Below are 18,168 nucleotides of genomic sequence, written 5' to 3' on the forward strand. Positions count from 1 at the left end.
TCAAAAAACAAATCTTTTTTACAATTATCCCCATTAAATTTTATTTATACCTAATATTTTTTACGCCATTAATATTTCTTAAAAATCGAATTGGAGCATATACTACTTTTTTTAGGCAAAGTCCTAACTTTGATTCTTACCATCTCCCCTTCCCTCAGCTTACTACATACTTCAAAAAAAAGTTACAAAACATTAATGTTTCGATATCACCAAGTTGCGGAATATTCTTAATAAGCATAGTTGGCTGCAAATGAGCTCATTATGTGCTCTTATATTGCCCATCAAGCATTTGAAAGTATTAAAGGGTAAATTAAATCATGCCTTGTGACTTGGTAGTTGGTACGTGTCGTTTCATGAGCTCGAACTAAATGTACACCTTCGAGATAGGAGAGCTATATAGGGCATTTCTTTCCGCAGGTAAATGCTATTCATTAGATAAAACCAGGTTAGACGACAAGACAATGCCATAGCACCATAGCACGGACGCTATTTGGCAAATTAAAGGCATAGTGCCTTGTGGATCCAATGAGCAATGAAGGGATGAAATAACTTTACATAACAATGGCAGATTCACAATGGATCTGAACAAATTCATACAAGGATTAATGTCTCGGGTGATTACTGATCCGGACCACCATGGCCATGTTGCGGGCTTCCTTGATTCATTCCCCCACGAATTCGTTTCTGGAGGTGCTCTAAGCTGGCTACTCTTTGCATGGATGCAGTTCTTCCGATTTTGCTGCCACCCAGTACTTGTGGTGCTGAATTTTGCAATACATGGTGGTCAAGAGAAGAAATAACGTCATTGACACCATTATCGACTCTTGGGTTGGGACCAGGAAGAGGATTATCAATGGGCGGATAAAAATGAGGCTGTTTTGGATCATCTTGCACGGGAACAGCAGCATCTGCAGAGTCAGAAGATGGGCTCCCACCAAACGGTGCCATGCCCATAGTAGAGATTTCGGACATTGCCTGCAGCAAAGGGTTCATGCCTGTAATTCTCTTCACAGTCTCTTCCGCCATTTTGACCTGAAGAATAAGCTTTTTCAATTACTAAGAGAAGTAAAAGGGTCTCCAAGAACTAAAGGTGTTCAGAACAGACTCGATGACCAGAAATTTACAAACCTTATAACTGAACCCGATTTGACCAGACTTCAAAAATGATTTACATTTATGTAAAAAACAATATGGACACAAAACCCGATTTCAATCCGACCCAAAGCACCTAACCCGAAATCCCACTAATAACCCGAATGAACACTTCTAGCAAGACATAAATCATTAGGTAGAACAAAATGGAACAACAGCGGCTCTAGATAGCCGTATATATTATAGCCATAGCCGCAAGGGATAAATTCTAATCGAACTCATCTGATATGCAAGGGAAGCAAATGTAGTATTTGGAGTTCCTATTTTTTGTGCTAAAAAATTCAATTTATGTGATCCAAGTAAAAGCGTACCTTTGCCCTTAAAGTTTCAACATCAGCTTTTAAAACCCTATTGTCCACAGCAGCGTCATTGAATTTCTGGCTGATGTCAGTAAGACGCTTCAGTAATGAAGAATTTTCAACTCTCAGCTGAGACACCTATTATAAGCAGAAGGGGTTACTGAAATTCAGACTACAATGACTAAATGTATTGATCTATTCACTATGAACATAATTCGATGAGCAGAAAAACCTGTGTCTCAAGTTCAGTCAAATGTGCCTGCTTTCTCCTCCTCGAGCGTCGAGCCGACTCTCTATTAGAAAGCATTCTGATGTACCCCCAAAAAAATACATAGGTAAGACTTGACGTGGGAGTTGCCTAATGACATTGAATGAACAAAAACCTAACGAGCAACAAGAACCTAGAGGTAAAATGATTATACTATTGAAACAAATTCGGAAATTTGATCACAATAAGTTCATGTGAAATTCGACCAACAATAAATTCGCGTGGACATTCAAAATGCAAGACAATACGAATGGTTCATAAGTCATAACAGCCACCTATGTAGTTGCACTAAATTTCTCTCAACTAGATGTTCCAAGCTAGAACGTGGCCAGGCATAAGAGAAAAGGTGGACACATGCATAAATAACAATTCTAAAGATTGAAGCAAATAACATCTGCTATACTTCCCTTTTCTGATGAATGACAAGCATGAAGCCATGAACAATGCCAATCCAAGATAGCTAAGGCAACATGCAACATCAAACCAATCAACACTTTTTTACAGAAGTCTAAACTCATAAATTGGCCAGAATTACTGTGGGTTTTGGTTACTGATATATAATGGGTCTGGTAGTGCCACGACGGATTTCAAAGTTGACTGTGTATTTGATGGTAATTGTAGCGTAGGACAAGTTAGAGAGAATGAAACAGAAAAACAATGGGATAATTTATTTATTTACCTGTGTCAGAAAAAATTAACCTATTATCCTTCTCCTACATCAGGGATAAATTCAGTGAAGTCTACATTACCAATTCCTCAATCAGCTCCTAAGGGTAGGTTACGAAAAATCAAATGCAAAAGATTTCTAATTAACAATCGATAGGACTATGAACACAAAGAACTGCTGTCAACTTATCCACAAAAAATGAGAACGGAATGGAGTAAAATAGGAGAAAGAGAGAACAAGTAAAACAAACGAAGTAATCATGAAGCTATAATTAAGCAGACAATATCATGCCACTTCGATGCTAATAAGATGCAGAAAAAATTGGATGACATGAAGAAAGTATCAGATATCAGTTTCAATAGCATACATCAAAAAATACTCTCAGTGAGAGAACTGAATCGAGAGAAGTGCGAAATACAAATTTGCAAACCCCACTTCCTGTCTTTCCCACATTCACAATCACAAATGCCAAGGAGGACTTAATCTAGATATTTAAGTTCTAATAAATAACTATAATATTAGCCTAAAGGAATTCCTTTGGTTGATTATGGAAAAGAAAGGTGAGTCGCGTAAGTATACTGAACGGGGAAGAACCAATCATAGAACATGTGAAGGAGTTTCTCAATCACGTGCTTTCAAAGGTCCTGCAAGAGATAACAAGAGCTATACATGGAGAAAATCCATGGAGCATGTTGTTCGCGCCTTCATGGACGACATAATATTTGCATAAGAAACTAGAGATAGAGTTAATGTTGAGCTAGAGATGTGGAGGACCTTGAGGTAGAAGCTAGAGTCAAAAAAATTTATACTAAGTTGAAATAAGATATAATATATAAAATGTAGTTTTTACACGGAGGAGATGTCACAAAGTCAGATACAAATGAGCTCCAACAAGTGAGTATCTCAAGTACCTACGCTCAAGTTTTCACAAAATGTAAATATTGATCAAAATGTGCTCACATTGAGAGTTGTAATAGGAATATTATGTGACCCATGTGCGATTAAAGAAAAAAATTTAGAATAATTCCATTTGATAAGTACTACGAGTTAGAATGTTGAACTTTGAGTCATAAGAAAAAGAGATGGGGAAGTTGAAAATTTGAAATGTATACGTTAAAGATGGATATAGATAGACATATCATATATTCTAAAAAGAATTCGAAATTAAACATAAGAAAACGGTCTTGATCAATGACAGAAATGAGGTCCGCTACATTAAATCAAAACTTATCAACGTGCAGACATGTTACAAATGCTCTAAAGAATACCTACCTCCTTACACGCTTTACGTCAGCAGGATCGGTCGTTTCATTTTCACCCTCCAAATCATCATCATCTGACTGACCTGATGAATAACTCATGGCCTGCTTTTCCTGAGTAAGAGGCTTCTTGGGCATAGCAGGAAGGGAAGGAATTCCAACAGGCTTTGCATCCTTATCTTGGGACCCTATGTTGCAGTTATAAGAAAAGCCCAAATTAGAATGATCAACGCCCGACAAATATGAAACTCATTGTAAACACAAAATATTCAAAAATGACAATCTTATTAGATGCAAACCTTTGCTTGGAAGATGGGAAGCTACTTTAGATTCCACTGAACCCTGTGTTGCACTTTCCGCTACACCAGCAGAACTCTGATTTTGATTTATAACAAAAGGTGCCTGTATATGTAGATACGATTAATCAAAAGGATAAATTAATACTTCGAAAGTATGTGAAAATTTCCTACTTCCTAATGCAAGATATTATTTAACCTAATCAATGGGAGCAATTATGCATTACAAAATTCATTTGAAGTAGAACCTAACAAAGATTATTAAGAATGCCAATGGCTAGTGCAAACATCATGATACCACAATGGCTTGGCAGGTTTCAACTTCATAGTTAACTAGAGGCCGCAAGTCTGCAACATTCGTCATTTGCCTAGCAGATAAAATAAAAAATACAAGGCACCTGGAAGCTACTTTAGAATTACAGAAAACATGAATTTGCAAACCAGAAGAAAAGATGTCTTGTCTTGTTTCTCATAGGAGAAAAACAAGCTCAAAAATATCGGTGCAAAATCCTTGCAAAGGCCAATTATTACTACCAAAGGTCTTATTTATACCAATCAAGTAAAAGTGTAAAAATCATGTAAAAAAGGTGAATAATAATCTCAAGAGTGATCCAAGACTTTGAACAAGTCGCCAATTTGATGTAGAGCACTCGAAATGACCATCTTTCATCCATAAAAGGGTGAACTTTTGAAACGCAATAATGAATAACAATTCAACTCAAACAAGTACACAATGATATCATGCATAACAAGACATCACAAGTCATTTAGGAGATAGTAAGACACCAATGCCAACTCTTTCACACCAAGGTTTGAATAAAATGAACCCGCATAGCAAATTCGTGCAACCGATCAACAACATCAAGCAAGAAAATCATCACAAGTCATTCAGGAAATAGTAAGACACCAATGCCAACTCTTTCACACCAAGGTTTCAATAAAACGAACCCACGAAATAGAAAATTCGTGCAACCGATCAACAACATCAAGCAAGAAAATAAATCCAGAACATACATTACACATAATCTGAAGTTCTTAAAATCTGCCATAACAACACAACTCCCGCACGACTTATAGTCGTCGACTCTTCTCCCACCTTTTTCAAATTAATAACTCGTTTCCAACCTAAGAACCAACCAGTAACAGTTAAGAATAAATAAAAACGATCACTTTCCACCGGAAAAGCTTTTCACTTGAACAAAACTTCAAGCAATTGAACCTTACATGCTAAATCAAACAACCAAAAAGCACATAAATAACCTCAAACCCAATGAAATAGCCAAGAAACATTACCCAATAAAATCAAACAACACATAAAATTCAAGATCCGTAGGCAAAAATAGACCATCTTATCAAATAAACCTAAAACAAAAGGCCCCAAAATCATGAAAAAGATAGACCATCAATTCGAACGGCATTAAACAGTGCAAAAACACCTCTAATCAATTAAAATCATGAAATTAAAACGATCCATCAGATCAATTAACACACAATGCTACAAAAGTGTCAAAATTCAAATTGGCCAATCAAATTAAATAAACCCAAAAAGCCCCAAAAAAATTCCAAACCCTTACATTAATTACAAAAAATTAACAATACAACAAAGAAAAATAAAAATTACCCTAGTCATAGCAACAGCAGCACAAGCTAAATCGAGTTTACTTTTAAGAATAGCGTGATACTCATCAGAATCAACAGGAAAAGAACTCGACCCTTGATGATTAAACGCCGGCATTTTACTGGTAATATCATTATTAGATTGATGGAGAGAATCCCTGATCTCAACAACATCATTTTCAGCAAGGGATTTAGAAGAAGAAGTATCAGATATTGGGGAAGCTTCTTGAAGAAACCTCTCAAACGCCCATTCAGAAGCACTTCTATTCATCTTTGAATCACCACCGGGTGGTTGTGATGGTGGTGGCGGTGGCGGCGATGACCAAAATTGGTCAGAAATGTCACCCACTGAAAAGACCCGATCCATTTTGTATTACCCTTTTTCTTTTTTTTTTTGGTGAGGATAAGAACTAAGATCAAAAGATGGATGTAAAAAATGAAGTTTTCTTTTCAAGTTCTATCCGTTTTTTTATAAACTACTTCAAGAAGCTAAAACTTTGCACAAAATTTTTAATTTATATCTATATCTATTTATTAGCTAAAATATATGGATGTAGATCTTGTTAAAATTGTTTGAACATATAAAATTTTATTATATTGTTATAATAATTTTCTATGAAATATATTTACAGATATTGAATATTGAATATATTTAAAAAAAAGATAAAAAAGCAAATTGAAACAATAAATGACAACAAATAAAGTGTTTCGTAGTACCAGAATAATATATATAAGCCTTAAGATTGTATATAAGAAAGAATATTGTATTCTTTTTATCTAATTAAATATTATTTTTATTTTGGAAATATAATATTCCTAATTAAATTATACTCCTATTATTTTATTATCATTTATTCTTTTTGAAAAGTTATCTGGCCATAGTTATCTATGAGCGAGATACACTAAATATGAAAAGTTAAAATAATTATATAAAATATTAATTATTTTAGTTTTTTATACTAAATAATCTTGAGAAAAGTTTAAATTAGTAATAATAATGAGAGTTTGTTAATTTTTATGTACTTGTATGGACTACAAATATGATTATCTTTAATTTGGATGATGAAGAATGATGATTGAGGATGGGCCAATAAAATGTGTGCTTTTTGTGATTGATGTCCTAAATATTTGAAAGATGGGGTTGGTGGTGGATTTGGGTAAACAAGTGGGAGAATCGTACCAAAGTAGTGTAGCCTTCTTCACTTTCCACACTTTCCTCCCTTGTGCATGATTTCATGGATTAAAATTTTTAAAAAGTAAAACTAGTTAGGGTTTAGTCTTGCCTCATTGACTCATTGTGTTTTTAATGTGAGATTTTTGAGGATTTGGTGGGATTGAGATATGGTAAGATTGAAATTAAGGATTTTTATTTTGATAAGATTAGCGTATAGTTTTGTAGAAATGTTTATAAATTCAGTTGTTCTAATTGTTCTTAAGATTGCAATTATAAATTTATGGAGCATTAGAGTTATATCTACTAATGCTATGTTTGAGAAAGAGATTTTTATTTGAAAATATAGATTTGACTAAAATTTTATTTTAATGATTTTATATTCTAAGACTCAAAAATCTCTTACATATTTGAATTTTAATGTGTAAAGTTAGAATAACAGAGAAAGTGTTTTTTAATATTTGATTTTGCGGAATAAATTATGTTAATTTGTTCAATTTAGGATTCGCAAGTACTTGGAGAATGGACTTGAATTCGTGTTAGTGTAATTTTCATAATTTTTTCATCAAATGAAGATGACAACCATTAAACTTAAGTTTTTCATTTAATTAACGCCTATATATATACTATATACTATTAATAAAATTATTGATAATGTTAGTAATTCATAGGTAGATACGCTAACAATACTATCAACGATATTAATTGAACAATAACAAGTTGATTTTGCCGGTGATTATTCCTTCCATTTTCAATTTTAGCAAGAGATAATGAAGAGAAAGATGTGAAGATATATGCTTGTTTTGATTTTCCTTAAACAAATTGAAGAAGAGAAGATGAGGTAACTATCGCATCTAGTTAATTTAAAAACGTAATTGTTTATTTTTAAGATTATAAGTAATCACTTTAACAATATAATTTAAATTGGTCGGTCTAATAAGAGATGAATCTCAATATAAGATGGTCTTGTGTTACTGTGTGAGAATTTGCGTTACTATTATCTCTGTTTTATTTTCACACATAATATGTCATGATCGAATGCCAATATTTCATAAAAGACAAATTATAAAAATGACAAATGAACCAAAATCTTAAGAAAATCACACATTTTCCAACTTGATAATAAATTGGATCTATTCCCAATCTATAGCCAAAATAAAAAAAAATTCCCACTTTCCTTAAAATGGAAAAGTATTTCCAAGTTTACCGTCCACGTAGGATTGCTTTGAGAAATTTTTTTTTTTTTTTTTTTTAATAAAACCGCTACATGAAATGGCGGTTTTATTCATGCATCTGAAGTAAAACGCCATCTGAGATGGCGGTTTGGTTAAGTGAATTTTTTTTTTAAAAAAAAAAAAAATTAATATGTGGAGTAAACCGCCACTTGAAGTGGCGGTTTGGTATCAATACAAAACAGCAGCTTCCTTCGACATTTTTCACAATTCATTTTGCTCTTCTTGCTTCTTGCCGGTATAACCCTAAAAAAAAAAAAAATTTTCACTCTCATTTACTTTAAATTTACAATTACTCTCATTCCACTAAACTAATCAACTACATTCCCATCTTCTCCTTGTGTACTAGTTTATTTTCATCCTCATTTAAGGTATGAATAAAACCCTAATTTTTGTTCAATATGCAAATTGTTTATTTTGTTCATTATTGTTTTGAATTGAAGTTATAAAAACGTTAATGTTTGTTACATTTTATTGTTTTCATGATTTATGCTTACGTTTTACACATTTGTAGTTGAATTTTAGGATTTGCTTTGTATGCATATAAAGTGTTTGATGAAATGCTTCAATGAAAGTTTATTACTTTGTAGGGTTAGTTTAATGATTTTTGTATATATTCATGCTATTTTTAGCTACTAGGGGTGAAATGAACTTTCTAACAAGTGTTGTAATACCTTAATATCACAAATTCTTGTATTCAAATTTACACTTCCCTTACTCACATACAACAATTAAGTGTATGTGAAATCAAATGAAAAATATGTTTGTACTTGCAGAATATGGATCATTATCCTGTTATAGTGTATTGGGGTGGGGAAGTAAGTTATACTGGATCCGATGTTGGATATAATGGAGGATTAAATACAGTGATGTTTATCCATCGTCAAAATACGACTTTTGAGGTGTTTGTTAGCAAAGTGTATGATGTAATTGGTTGTGATCGCAACTCTTATATGTTAAAAATGGAGATGAAATACCCGGTGACTGGGAAAAATGTGTTAGTCCCTATGAAGAATGATGAAAGCATAAGTGCTCTTGCTTATGCGGCATCACAAGCCCCTGGAACGACAATGGAGGTTTATGTTGAATTGGTTGCAAATTTGGATAAGGCGAGGGAAGTCATGACTAGCATGGAACTTCCAGAATCAGGTCCTAGTGTACGCCATGATACATTCACAGAAATGTTAAGTAACCCGAATTACGTTAGTGAGCACTTGGATGAGTTTACCTCTCCAACTCATTCACGTGGCATTGGTGGTGGTGTAATGAACACCTTTTCCACGAGTCACTTGGGTAGGCTTAATGCGAACGAGGTTGACTCTTTAGATCAGGAGGATGAGCATATTGATTCTGATTCAGAAGAGGATGATGAAAGAAGAGAAGCTCTAGATGCAGCGATTAGAGATGGTGCTCCATCTCAAGATTGGCTTAGAATTGATGAGGTTGATCAAAGATTGATTGATGCATGGATGACCTGGAACGATGACAACTCCATGAATGAAAATGGAGACTTTAGGATAGGGCAAGAGTTTAGCTCCTTAGACCACCTTAAGAAGAATGTTAAAGCATGGGCGATTTCTAACAATAGAAACTTCCGTGTAATTGAGTCGAAGCCTTCAAAGTACGTTGTCCAATGCACTAATGCGGAGGATATAGGTTGTGAATGGAGGATGCGAGCTGTTATGACCGCAACGGGTTCATTTAAGATTGTGCGATACAAGGGTCATAATCAAGATTGCTCAGTACATTACAGTGATGACCATCCCCTCCTTACTTCTGAATTTGTTGCTGATCTTATCATGGATATGATTAGAGTTGATCCAGCGTTTAAGGTGAAGTCAATCGCTAATTTTTTAAAAAATAAATACGAATTTGTAATAACATATAAGAGAGCTTGGTTGGCCAAAAATAAGGCTATAATAAGAAAACATGCCCTCGAAGGTCAAGAAAGTATGTTTTTTTTTTTTTTAATAATATGTTGCATCTAATAATAATTATATGATTATTATAACACTTATGTATGTAACAGCGATCATGGTGATGCCGGGCCCAGTTGATCCATTAGTGCTTACGCTTCAGGCGACCCACAGGAGCGTAGCTGCGTGGGAGGGCTCCACTGCCCAATTGGTTACTCGTCAGCACTACCAGGCGAGTACGTTACAGTGGGAGGTGGATGACAGGGTGTTAGACGTAGTCGAGCTAGCTGGTTTCAGATACATTCACCGGTTGTTGGGCGGGGGCTTGGAGCTCGATCGAGCTCTTATCACTGCATTGGTGGAGAGGTGGAGGCCAGAGACACATACATTCCACCTCACAGTTGGCGAGGCAACGATCACGTTGCAAGATGTGGCAGTTATCATGGGACTACCGGTTGAAGGACAAGCAGTCATTGGTCATGGGGAGGGAAATTGGCCAGCATTAGTACATGAGCTGCTAGGGGTTAGGCCGGAAAACCCTCAAGACCCCACCCAGCCCAAGATTATCGTTGGATCGTCATTGAAGCTGACTTGGCTCCGACAGCATTTTAGCGCGCTTGAGGATGATGCAGATGATGTGACGGTTGACAGACATGCCCGCGCTTACATCTTGTACCTGTTTGGATGCATCTTGTTTCCAGACAAGAGCGGCGACTCGGTACAGCTGATCTATCTCCCTCTACTGGGAGATTTGGAGCGCGTAGATGAGTACAGTTGGGGAAGTGCTACCCTGGCGTATCTGTATCGTAACTTATGTCGAGCATCTCGTAAGGGTGCCAAGGACATTAGTGGATGCTTGATGTTATAACAGATATGGTCATGGGAGCACATTCATATAGGGAGGCCAATTATTCGGACGGTTCGACCGGATGGGCAAAATGATCAGGAAGATGACGCGGATGATTTTGAACCGATATTAGGGTCACAGCATCGGCGCGGGGTGGATCCTTTGGCAGTAAGGTAGCAACACTCAATTCACTATTCAAATTCATAATTTCACTATTTTATGATAGATGAAAATGTTAATCAATGTTTATTTGTTTGCAGCTGGCTTCGCGTATATCTTTCGAGATCCCACTCCCCACATACTCTCGTCTACTACAGGGACGCACTAGATCGACAACGGGACGAGCAGGTTAGTAACATTTACTATTTGTATTAGTTATGAATAAATTGTATACATTACTAAGCATATTGATTTCTATTACAGATGACATGGCAGCCTTACACAGCGGCTAAGATGGAAGCTTTACCGCACATATGTACATCGGGCCACGAGATTTGGAGATCGCGTTGTCCTCTTATTTGCTTTGACATCGTCGAGCTACATCTACCGGATCGTGTCATGCGTCAATTCGGTTTGGAGCAAGTAATCCCGCAAGCCTGTGACACCCAACCTCAACTACATGCGATCGATCGGAGGACTGGGGACAAGAACTACCTCGTACGACATAGATCGCATGTAGATGCGTGGAACGACCGAGCATCTACATTGGTTGGAGGAGATAACTTCACAGGTCATAGCTCTGCTATGTACATGAGTTGGTACAGGCGCATCTCGATATTACGCCTAACGAACACCGCATTTGCGCAGCCAGGATCACATTACCATCCGACATCTACGTTTCTGGTACGTTTTATTTCAACACTCATAACAAATAGTAATAGTTTTAAGTAACTCTTTTAACAATATAATGATAACAAACAGGCTGAGCGCATCCGATCGGTGCTCATACAATGTAATGACACGATTCAAGGGGCCGCTACATCGCCAGTTGACGTGGGGTATCGGCTATGTTCTCAGACCTTAGGCTCCATTAACGCGTCGATGACCGATGCATTGAGTCAAGCGGGTTATGAGTACCTCATACCGACTCCACCCGTCATTGGCGAGGTAGATGACGCATTCCACACTCCTTCTCCAAGGAGTTCAGCCCATCGAGGTAGCTCTTCCGGAGGATCCAGTTCTCGGTCCACAAGAGGCCACCAGCGTTCATCTACTCGAGGTCGGTCTTCCAGATCGCCATCGACATCCGCTACTATGTCGCCGTTCGTTCCCCCGTCTTCCATCAACACTCCTCCTCCACATCCATCGCCTCCGCAAAGGATTATCACATATCAGCGTGCTAGTCAACGACGAGCTCCTGCTCTTAATGTCATTGCGGAGGTTGACGAGTTCACACCATCATCATCCACCGGTGCGCAAAACAAAAGGGGCCGGGGGTTGTAGTTTAACAAACTTTGTATATTCTTATATGACTTGAACTTCTTGTATGAGTTTCCATAATTGTAATATATCTTTGTATTATTTTCATATTTATTTTTTTTAGAACAAGCCGGTTCGTAATTGATTATTATGGAATTGATGGTATTGAACTACTTTAATGCATGTTGCGTTTAATATTTTAAAATGAAATAAAAAAAAAAAAAAAAATCAGGCCACAAGCAAACCGCCACATGAAGTGCGCGGTTTACCTGGACCAAACCGCCACCTGAGATGGTGGTTTGCCTTCACCAAACCGCCACTTCATGTGGCGTTTTTGTGCTTAAGGCAAACCGCCATCTCAAGTGGCGGTTTTGTCTGAAAAAATAAAAAAAAAATAAATTTTCCACATGGACGGTATTGTGGGAAATAATTTCCCAAAAAATGCAAAGTGGGAATTAATCTGTTTTTTAGCATTAATCTGAGAATAGACTCTAATAAATCTAGAGGAGAACAAGAAGACAAGTATTAGAACCCTTCGCTCTCTCGCAGAACGTGATAGAAAACTAGAGCGATAAATGAGTGGCCATCGATTTGCGGTTCTTCCTTCTACGTAGCTTATTTATTGTACTCCTTCCTCCTCTCAATTCCTGTAAATCAACGTTTTTCATTATCTCTTTCATTTGTTTTCTTCTCCCTTAAATTAAACTCTTCCAATTCTTTGTTAAACAGGTATGAGCTTTTTCGGGTTTTCAGTTCTATTATTGCAATTTCCTTCAATTTTAATTTTTGATGCTTATGAGTCTTTTTATTTAGGGTTATTTTTGCTTGTTTAATTTTTATATTTGACGTATTTATTGAATTGGGTAATCGTCTAATTAACAATTTATACATCAAATTTGGTGTTTTAAAGAATCAGGCTGTATTTCATTTTTAAATGCTGCAGAGGAAGTGGGTTAGAATGTTAGATCTAGAACCTAAGAAATAATTTAAAATTACTATACTAGCAAGAAATAGAGTAAAATTGACAAAAAAAAAGGAATTTTTTTATTGTATAGTATGCCCCTGGTTGATTTGTCTTTTTTCTATAATTTAGAATTAGCTAATTGTTAATTGTTGACAGTCTTGTTCTATTGGAAAATGAATCAATTTTGGTTGGCTTATTCCTTGTATCTTTTTCTTCCTTTTCCAGCCTTTTTCTCTTTTGTTGATTGGTCACTGAATTTTTATTGTGATTTCTTGAATTGGGTTTGTGTAGTTAATGGGGGAATGTTTGCCTGTTAAGTTACTGACTAATGAGTGAATGCAATTGAGGTCTGAAATATGCTATTTTGTTTAGAGCAGGATGGGGAATAATGATGGATTTGACTATGGTTCTTACACCTATGACAAGCTTGAGAGGGAGCCATACTGGCCGTCGGAGAGGTTGAGGATTTCAATCACTGGAGCTGGTGGTTTTATTGGATCCCACATTGCTCGGCGTTTGAAGAGTGAAGGACACTATGTAATAGCTTCAGATTGGAAGAAGAATGAGCATATGACTGAGGATATGTTTTGTAATGAATTCCATCTTGTTGATCTTAGGGTGATGGACAATTGTTTGAAGGTCACGAAAGACGTTGATCATGTGTTTAACCTTGCTGCCGATATGGGTGGCATGGGTTTCATCCAATCCAATCACTCTGTTATTATGTATAACAATACAATGATCAGTTTCAACATGCTTGAGGCAGCTAGGATTAGTGGTGTTAAAAGGTTTGATTCTGATTCTTGTTATGGTCTTATAGGCCACGCAATTTGTTTGTTTATGTTGTTCTGTGAAATTCCGACTTTGAATGTTTCATTTCATTACAATTGTTATTAAAAGTGTGCTTTCTGAAACTTGGTGCAGGTTCTTCTATGCCTCAAGTGCGTGCATATACCCTGAATTCAAGCAGTTGGAAACTTCCAATGTTAGTCTTAAGGAGGCAGATGCTTGGCCTGCAGAGGTAAGATTCTTGTAATTTCTTCTCGCAGCAAAATTTTGCTTGAGTAAACTTATGCTGCGTTTGGTTAATAATATTGAATGGTGACAATGAAAATGAGTTTAGTGTTAATGTTGATGAAATATTATATGCATTCTCATGGTAATAAGCTCTCATCCTCAAATATGTTTTTTTTCTCATTATAATTTTCCATTACCGATTAATACCGCCTTGTCGAGTAGTTATGGGTGGGAATGTATTTTCATGAAGTAAAAATTGATTAGCGTGGGAAAACGTAAGTATAAATCTTATCAAGTAATTTCTAGCTAAATACATTATATTTACATTACTATTCCCACCATTTAAAACCAATATCCAAACGGCCCGAATGCCGATAATGTACGAGTATTGTACGTTTGGACTTAGGAGAGTTGTGTGCCATTAATTTAGCTTTGGTTTTTTATTTTTAATTTTGTTAGCCACAAGATGCTTATGGGCTGGAAAAGCTAGCTACTGAGGAGCTGTGCAAGCATTACACCAAAGATTTTGGTATTGAATGCCGAATTGGAAGGTTCCATAACATCTATGGTCCATTTGGCACTTGGAAAGGTAACATGTCTATTCCATGTTTTTCTTGGTTGGCATGCTTACTATGTTCTAGGTACACTGTGCACTGTTCAACCGAATTACGAGTATGTGATTTCCTTTAGAGACAAGATCCATAACTATTTTAAGCTATACTCTTTGATTCATTCAAGTATTTATAAGTTCATTCAAATCACAATGCTCTTATTCTTGAATATACATGTTTCTAACATACCTATTCATGATTATATTTGTTTTACTATTTCCGTTCCTGATATTTCAATCGTGTGTAGGTGGTAGGGAGAAGGCTCCAGCTGCTTTCTGCAGGAAGGCGATTACGTCTACCGATAAGTTTGAGATGTGGGGGGATGGGTTGCAGACTCGGTCTTTCACATTCATTGATGAATGTGTGGAAGGTGTACTAAGGTGAGCATTCACTTATTATTATTGCTTATAAGGCCTTACTTTAATGGCCCGTTTGGTAATCGATACCAAATGGTGGGAATGAGTAGTGTATTTTTGGTAGAAATATTTCTTGACAAATTTAATGGTCATGCTTATTCTCCTTCAGCAATCTCATTTTTCTTCACAAATTTCTCTTCACAAATTTCTCTTCAATGCATTATGATTTTGAACATGTGGTACTAGTAACAGGCCGTAAGGGATTCATCTTGCTCTATACGTATAGTTTTGAGCTTAATTAACATTGTGAATTTTATATTAGACTGACGAAGTCCGATTTCCGAGAGCCAGTGAATATTGGAAGCGATGAGATGGTTAGTATGAATGAGATGGCTGAAATAGTTTTGAGCTTTGAGGACAGGAAGCTTCCAATCCATCATATTCCGGGCCCAGAGGGAGTCCGTGGTCGTAACTCAGATAATACATTGATCAAGGAGAAACTTGGCTGGGCCCCAACCATGAGGCTAAAGGTAAATTTCTAGAAGTTTTCAAGTCTATCGTTATTTGCGACATCGAATGGCTAAAAAATCATTATCTCAAACTCTTATCTATAAAACAATTTGTAGGATGGGCTACGGATTACTTACTTCTGGATCAAGGAGCAGATTGAAAAAGAAAAGTCTCAAGGTATGGACCTGTCGGTTTATGGATCATCTAAGGTGGTGGGCACCCAAGCTCCAGTTCAGCTAGGCTCTCTACGCGCTGCTGACGGCAAGGAATGATGCATTTTCGTCCGTACATAAACCATCATGTGTTAGGTTATACTACCTATGTTTTTTTAATAGCTAGTCGTATATGCCCTTTTTGCTATTCTAGCAATGATTTTCAATCGGTAAATTCTCGGAAGTGTTCTCAGACAGAACAATGCCAGGCTTCAGCATAAACTTTATGTTATCATAAACTGGGTCAAGTGTTGTTAAGTCGAATATATACCTCAATTTCAGGTTGTTTTGGGCACCGGAAATTGTATGTTATTTAGTATTATCAGAAAATTTTGGTTCAGTTACTTGCCAATCCTTTTTAATGGCTAAACCTATTTTTCGGGATTATCATAAATCGTGTTTGTAGTTCGTTTTATGTAAACTTAGTGGCATGGGTGTTGAAGCCTTCTCAAGATGTCGACATTTCGGGTTTGTAGCCATTAATCATTTGTGATGGTTGGCAACGTGAGGGTAGCTTTCTTCTTATGGATAAGTATATGGGAAGATTATGTACTTTTGGGCCACAAAGACTGTCCTTTATTTCACGTAATGTGGATGTGTAGGACAGTAGGAGCCCCATACCCACTACACAGAGTATAAGCTGCAATTCTTGAATTGTTGGAAGTTGTCGTTTTTTGCGTTCGGAAACAAAAAGAATATTTAGCTCCAACTCGTCCGGATATTCTCTCTGTCTCTCTGAGTTTACCACATTACTATTTTGATCTGTTTTTTTATTTTATAATATTTTTATTTTTTTTGTTTTTGTATTATTTTTATTTTAAGCAATATTGTTACAACTTTTTTAATATTATCTGTACAATTTCTTTCATTTTTCTCGTTCTTATTCCAATTTCAAAAATTTAATTATTTTCATTAACTTTTAATTAATTTTTATCTCGTTATTTAATACTGCAAGGAGCCAAGGAGTATGTTTTATACGAGTATGATTTTGTGATCATATTCTCATTGGACTTTTTACCAAACATTGTTTAATGATTGTGTCCTATTAAATATTGTTATATTTACTTTTTAAAATTTTTCCTATAGATATTTAGAAGAAAAATTACGAAAAAGACAAAAAATAATACTGTGGGGTGGTAGAAAAATGAGCGATGAGCTAAACACGTAAGTTAAATGTGTGAATAAGAATTAATAAAATAATTTGAGTCATGATTAAAAATAAAAACGAGATAAATTTTGTGTGACGAACTAAAAAGAAAAATATGATAAATTTCATGGGATAGAAGGAATATGTATGAATATAAAGTATTAGACTATTAGCTTATGTAATTTTATTCTTTTGATTTATCTTTCAGCGCAGCAAAACCTACTTTTGTCAAAGTTTTCCTTCACCTTGCAAACCACCAATTTTGGCGGCATCACTTTCTAGCATTAGCAACCTCACATTAAACCCAAGTTAGTGAAATTTGTGTATATTTTATCTTAAATCAATGAAAATATCATTCAAGTGGTCGAATTTGAGTTTAAGATTCTAAATTTAGGGTTTTTTCCTCAAATTTAACCATAAATGATGATTGTTGTAGTAAATAACTAATTTGTTTAATTTTTTATTTGTCGAAGTCAAGTCTGTATCTGATATATATTATAGGGGTTATAGGCAAAAAAAATATAAGGCCCTCTAAAATACCTTTAAAGAATACACTTGTTACGTTTTGAATTAATAGATAGAATTTGACTTTTGCTTTACTCACTCAAATCACTAGATTTAAATTTGTAATTATACATAGGAAAATCACAAATAATGTGCAATCTAATTAGACTTATCATACCGTATAATTTCATAAAATATACTTTTCACAATTTTTATATTAATATTTTTAGGTATTTATCATTTAAATTGTGAATTAGCAAGCATACTAATTGAGGTGTATCTATTAATTTTTAAAATGGAAAAAACTCATAAATTCATGTTAATGATAGAATGCACAAAAATTTTCTTCAAATAAGTATGTAAGGATATTAAAAATATTTTATTTTGAACTCAATAACGTCTTTACAAATCCCATTTTCATCTAAAAAACTAAAAAAATAACTAAATAAAAAGTGACTTATATTAGGAAAGCAAAATTATTAATCACTATTATAAGAATTTTTTCTAATACTTCTAAAAATTCTCAACACCTCAAACAAATTTGTTAGGCATTCTTATACTAGAGCTAACCTAATCTCTACAAAGGGCAAAAAGCAATATGAATTTAACGTTTAGAGGTGTTAAAACATAACACAAACAATACCAAATAATATTTGATTATTCCTAGAGAGTAAAGAGTGTTATAGGAGAACCATGGATTATTT

General features: G+C 35.3%; 2 protein-coding genes across 3 annotated transcripts; one reads left to right on the plus strand and one right to left on the minus strand.

Moving 5' to 3' along the window:
- Positions 1-33: 33 nt before the first annotated feature.
- LOC130797293 (light-inducible protein CPRF2-like) lies at positions 34-6,112 on the minus strand. The gene is made up of 6 exons (XM_057659837.1): positions 5,563-6,112; positions 3,945-4,047; positions 3,659-3,833; positions 1,684-1,759; positions 1,464-1,589; positions 34-1,032 (listed from the first exon to the last, which is right to left on the minus strand). Exons 1-6 carry the CDS (start codon positions 5,923-5,925, stop codon positions 619-621), a joined length of 1,257 nt encoding a protein of 418 aa, XP_057515820.1. The 5' UTR covers positions 5,926-6,112; the 3' UTR covers positions 34-618.
- Positions 6,113-12,663: 6,551 nt separating this feature from the next.
- On the plus strand, positions 12,664-16,200 carry LOC130796845 (GDP-mannose 3,5-epimerase 2). Of its 2 annotated transcripts, none has more exons than XM_057659247.1 (7): positions 12,664-12,872; positions 13,480-13,895; positions 14,032-14,128; positions 14,584-14,713; positions 14,983-15,115; positions 15,414-15,621; positions 15,718-16,200. In XM_057659247.1, the coding sequence occupies exons 2-7, from the start codon at positions 13,486-13,488 to the stop codon at positions 15,871-15,873; spliced, it is 1,134 nt and encodes a 377-aa protein (XP_057515230.1). In that variant the 5' UTR covers positions 12,664-12,872; positions 13,480-13,485; the 3' UTR covers positions 15,874-16,200. The 2 variants fall into 2 exon arrangements, with proteins under 2 accessions (XP_057515230.1, XP_057515231.1); XM_057659248.1 differs by having other exon boundaries at positions 12,670-12,872; positions 13,485-13,895.
- The last annotated feature ends 1,968 nt before the right edge of the window (positions 16,201-18,168 follow it).

This window comes from Amaranthus tricolor, chromosome 12 (assembly GCF_026212465.1).
Source record: "Amaranthus tricolor cultivar Red isolate AtriRed21 chromosome 12, ASM2621246v1, whole genome shotgun sequence".
Taxonomy (NCBI): Eukaryota; Viridiplantae; Streptophyta; class Magnoliopsida; order Caryophyllales; family Amaranthaceae; genus Amaranthus; species Amaranthus tricolor.

What these genes read in the sequence shown, in the direction of transcription:
- LOC130797293 (XM_057659837.1), bottom strand. Translation starts at nt 5,925, where the DNA reads ATGGATCGGGTCTTTTCAGTGGGTGACATTTCTGACCAATTTTGGTCA. An exon ending in CTGCTGTTGCTATGACTAGG is followed by an intron (nt 4,048 to 5,562) that starts GTAATTTTTATT and finishes CTACATATACAG; the next exon opens with GCACCTTTTGTTATAAATCA. An exon ending in TTCCCATCTTCCAAGCAAAG is followed by an intron (nt 3,834 to 3,944) that starts GTTTGCATCTAA and finishes ACTGCAACATAG; the next exon opens with GGTCCCAAGATAAGGATGCA.
- LOC130796845 (XM_057659247.1), top strand. Translation starts at nt 13,486, where the DNA reads ATGGGGAATAATGATGGATTTGACTATGGTTCTTACACCTATGACAAG. An exon ending in AGGATTAGTGGTGTTAAAAG is followed by an intron (nt 13,896 to 14,031) that starts GTTTGATTCTGA and finishes AACTTGGTGCAG; the next exon opens with GTTCTTCTATGCCTCAAGTG. An exon ending in CAGATGCTTGGCCTGCAGAG is followed by an intron (nt 14,129 to 14,583) that starts GTAAGATTCTTG and finishes TAATTTTGTTAG; the next exon opens with CCACAAGATGCTTATGGGCT.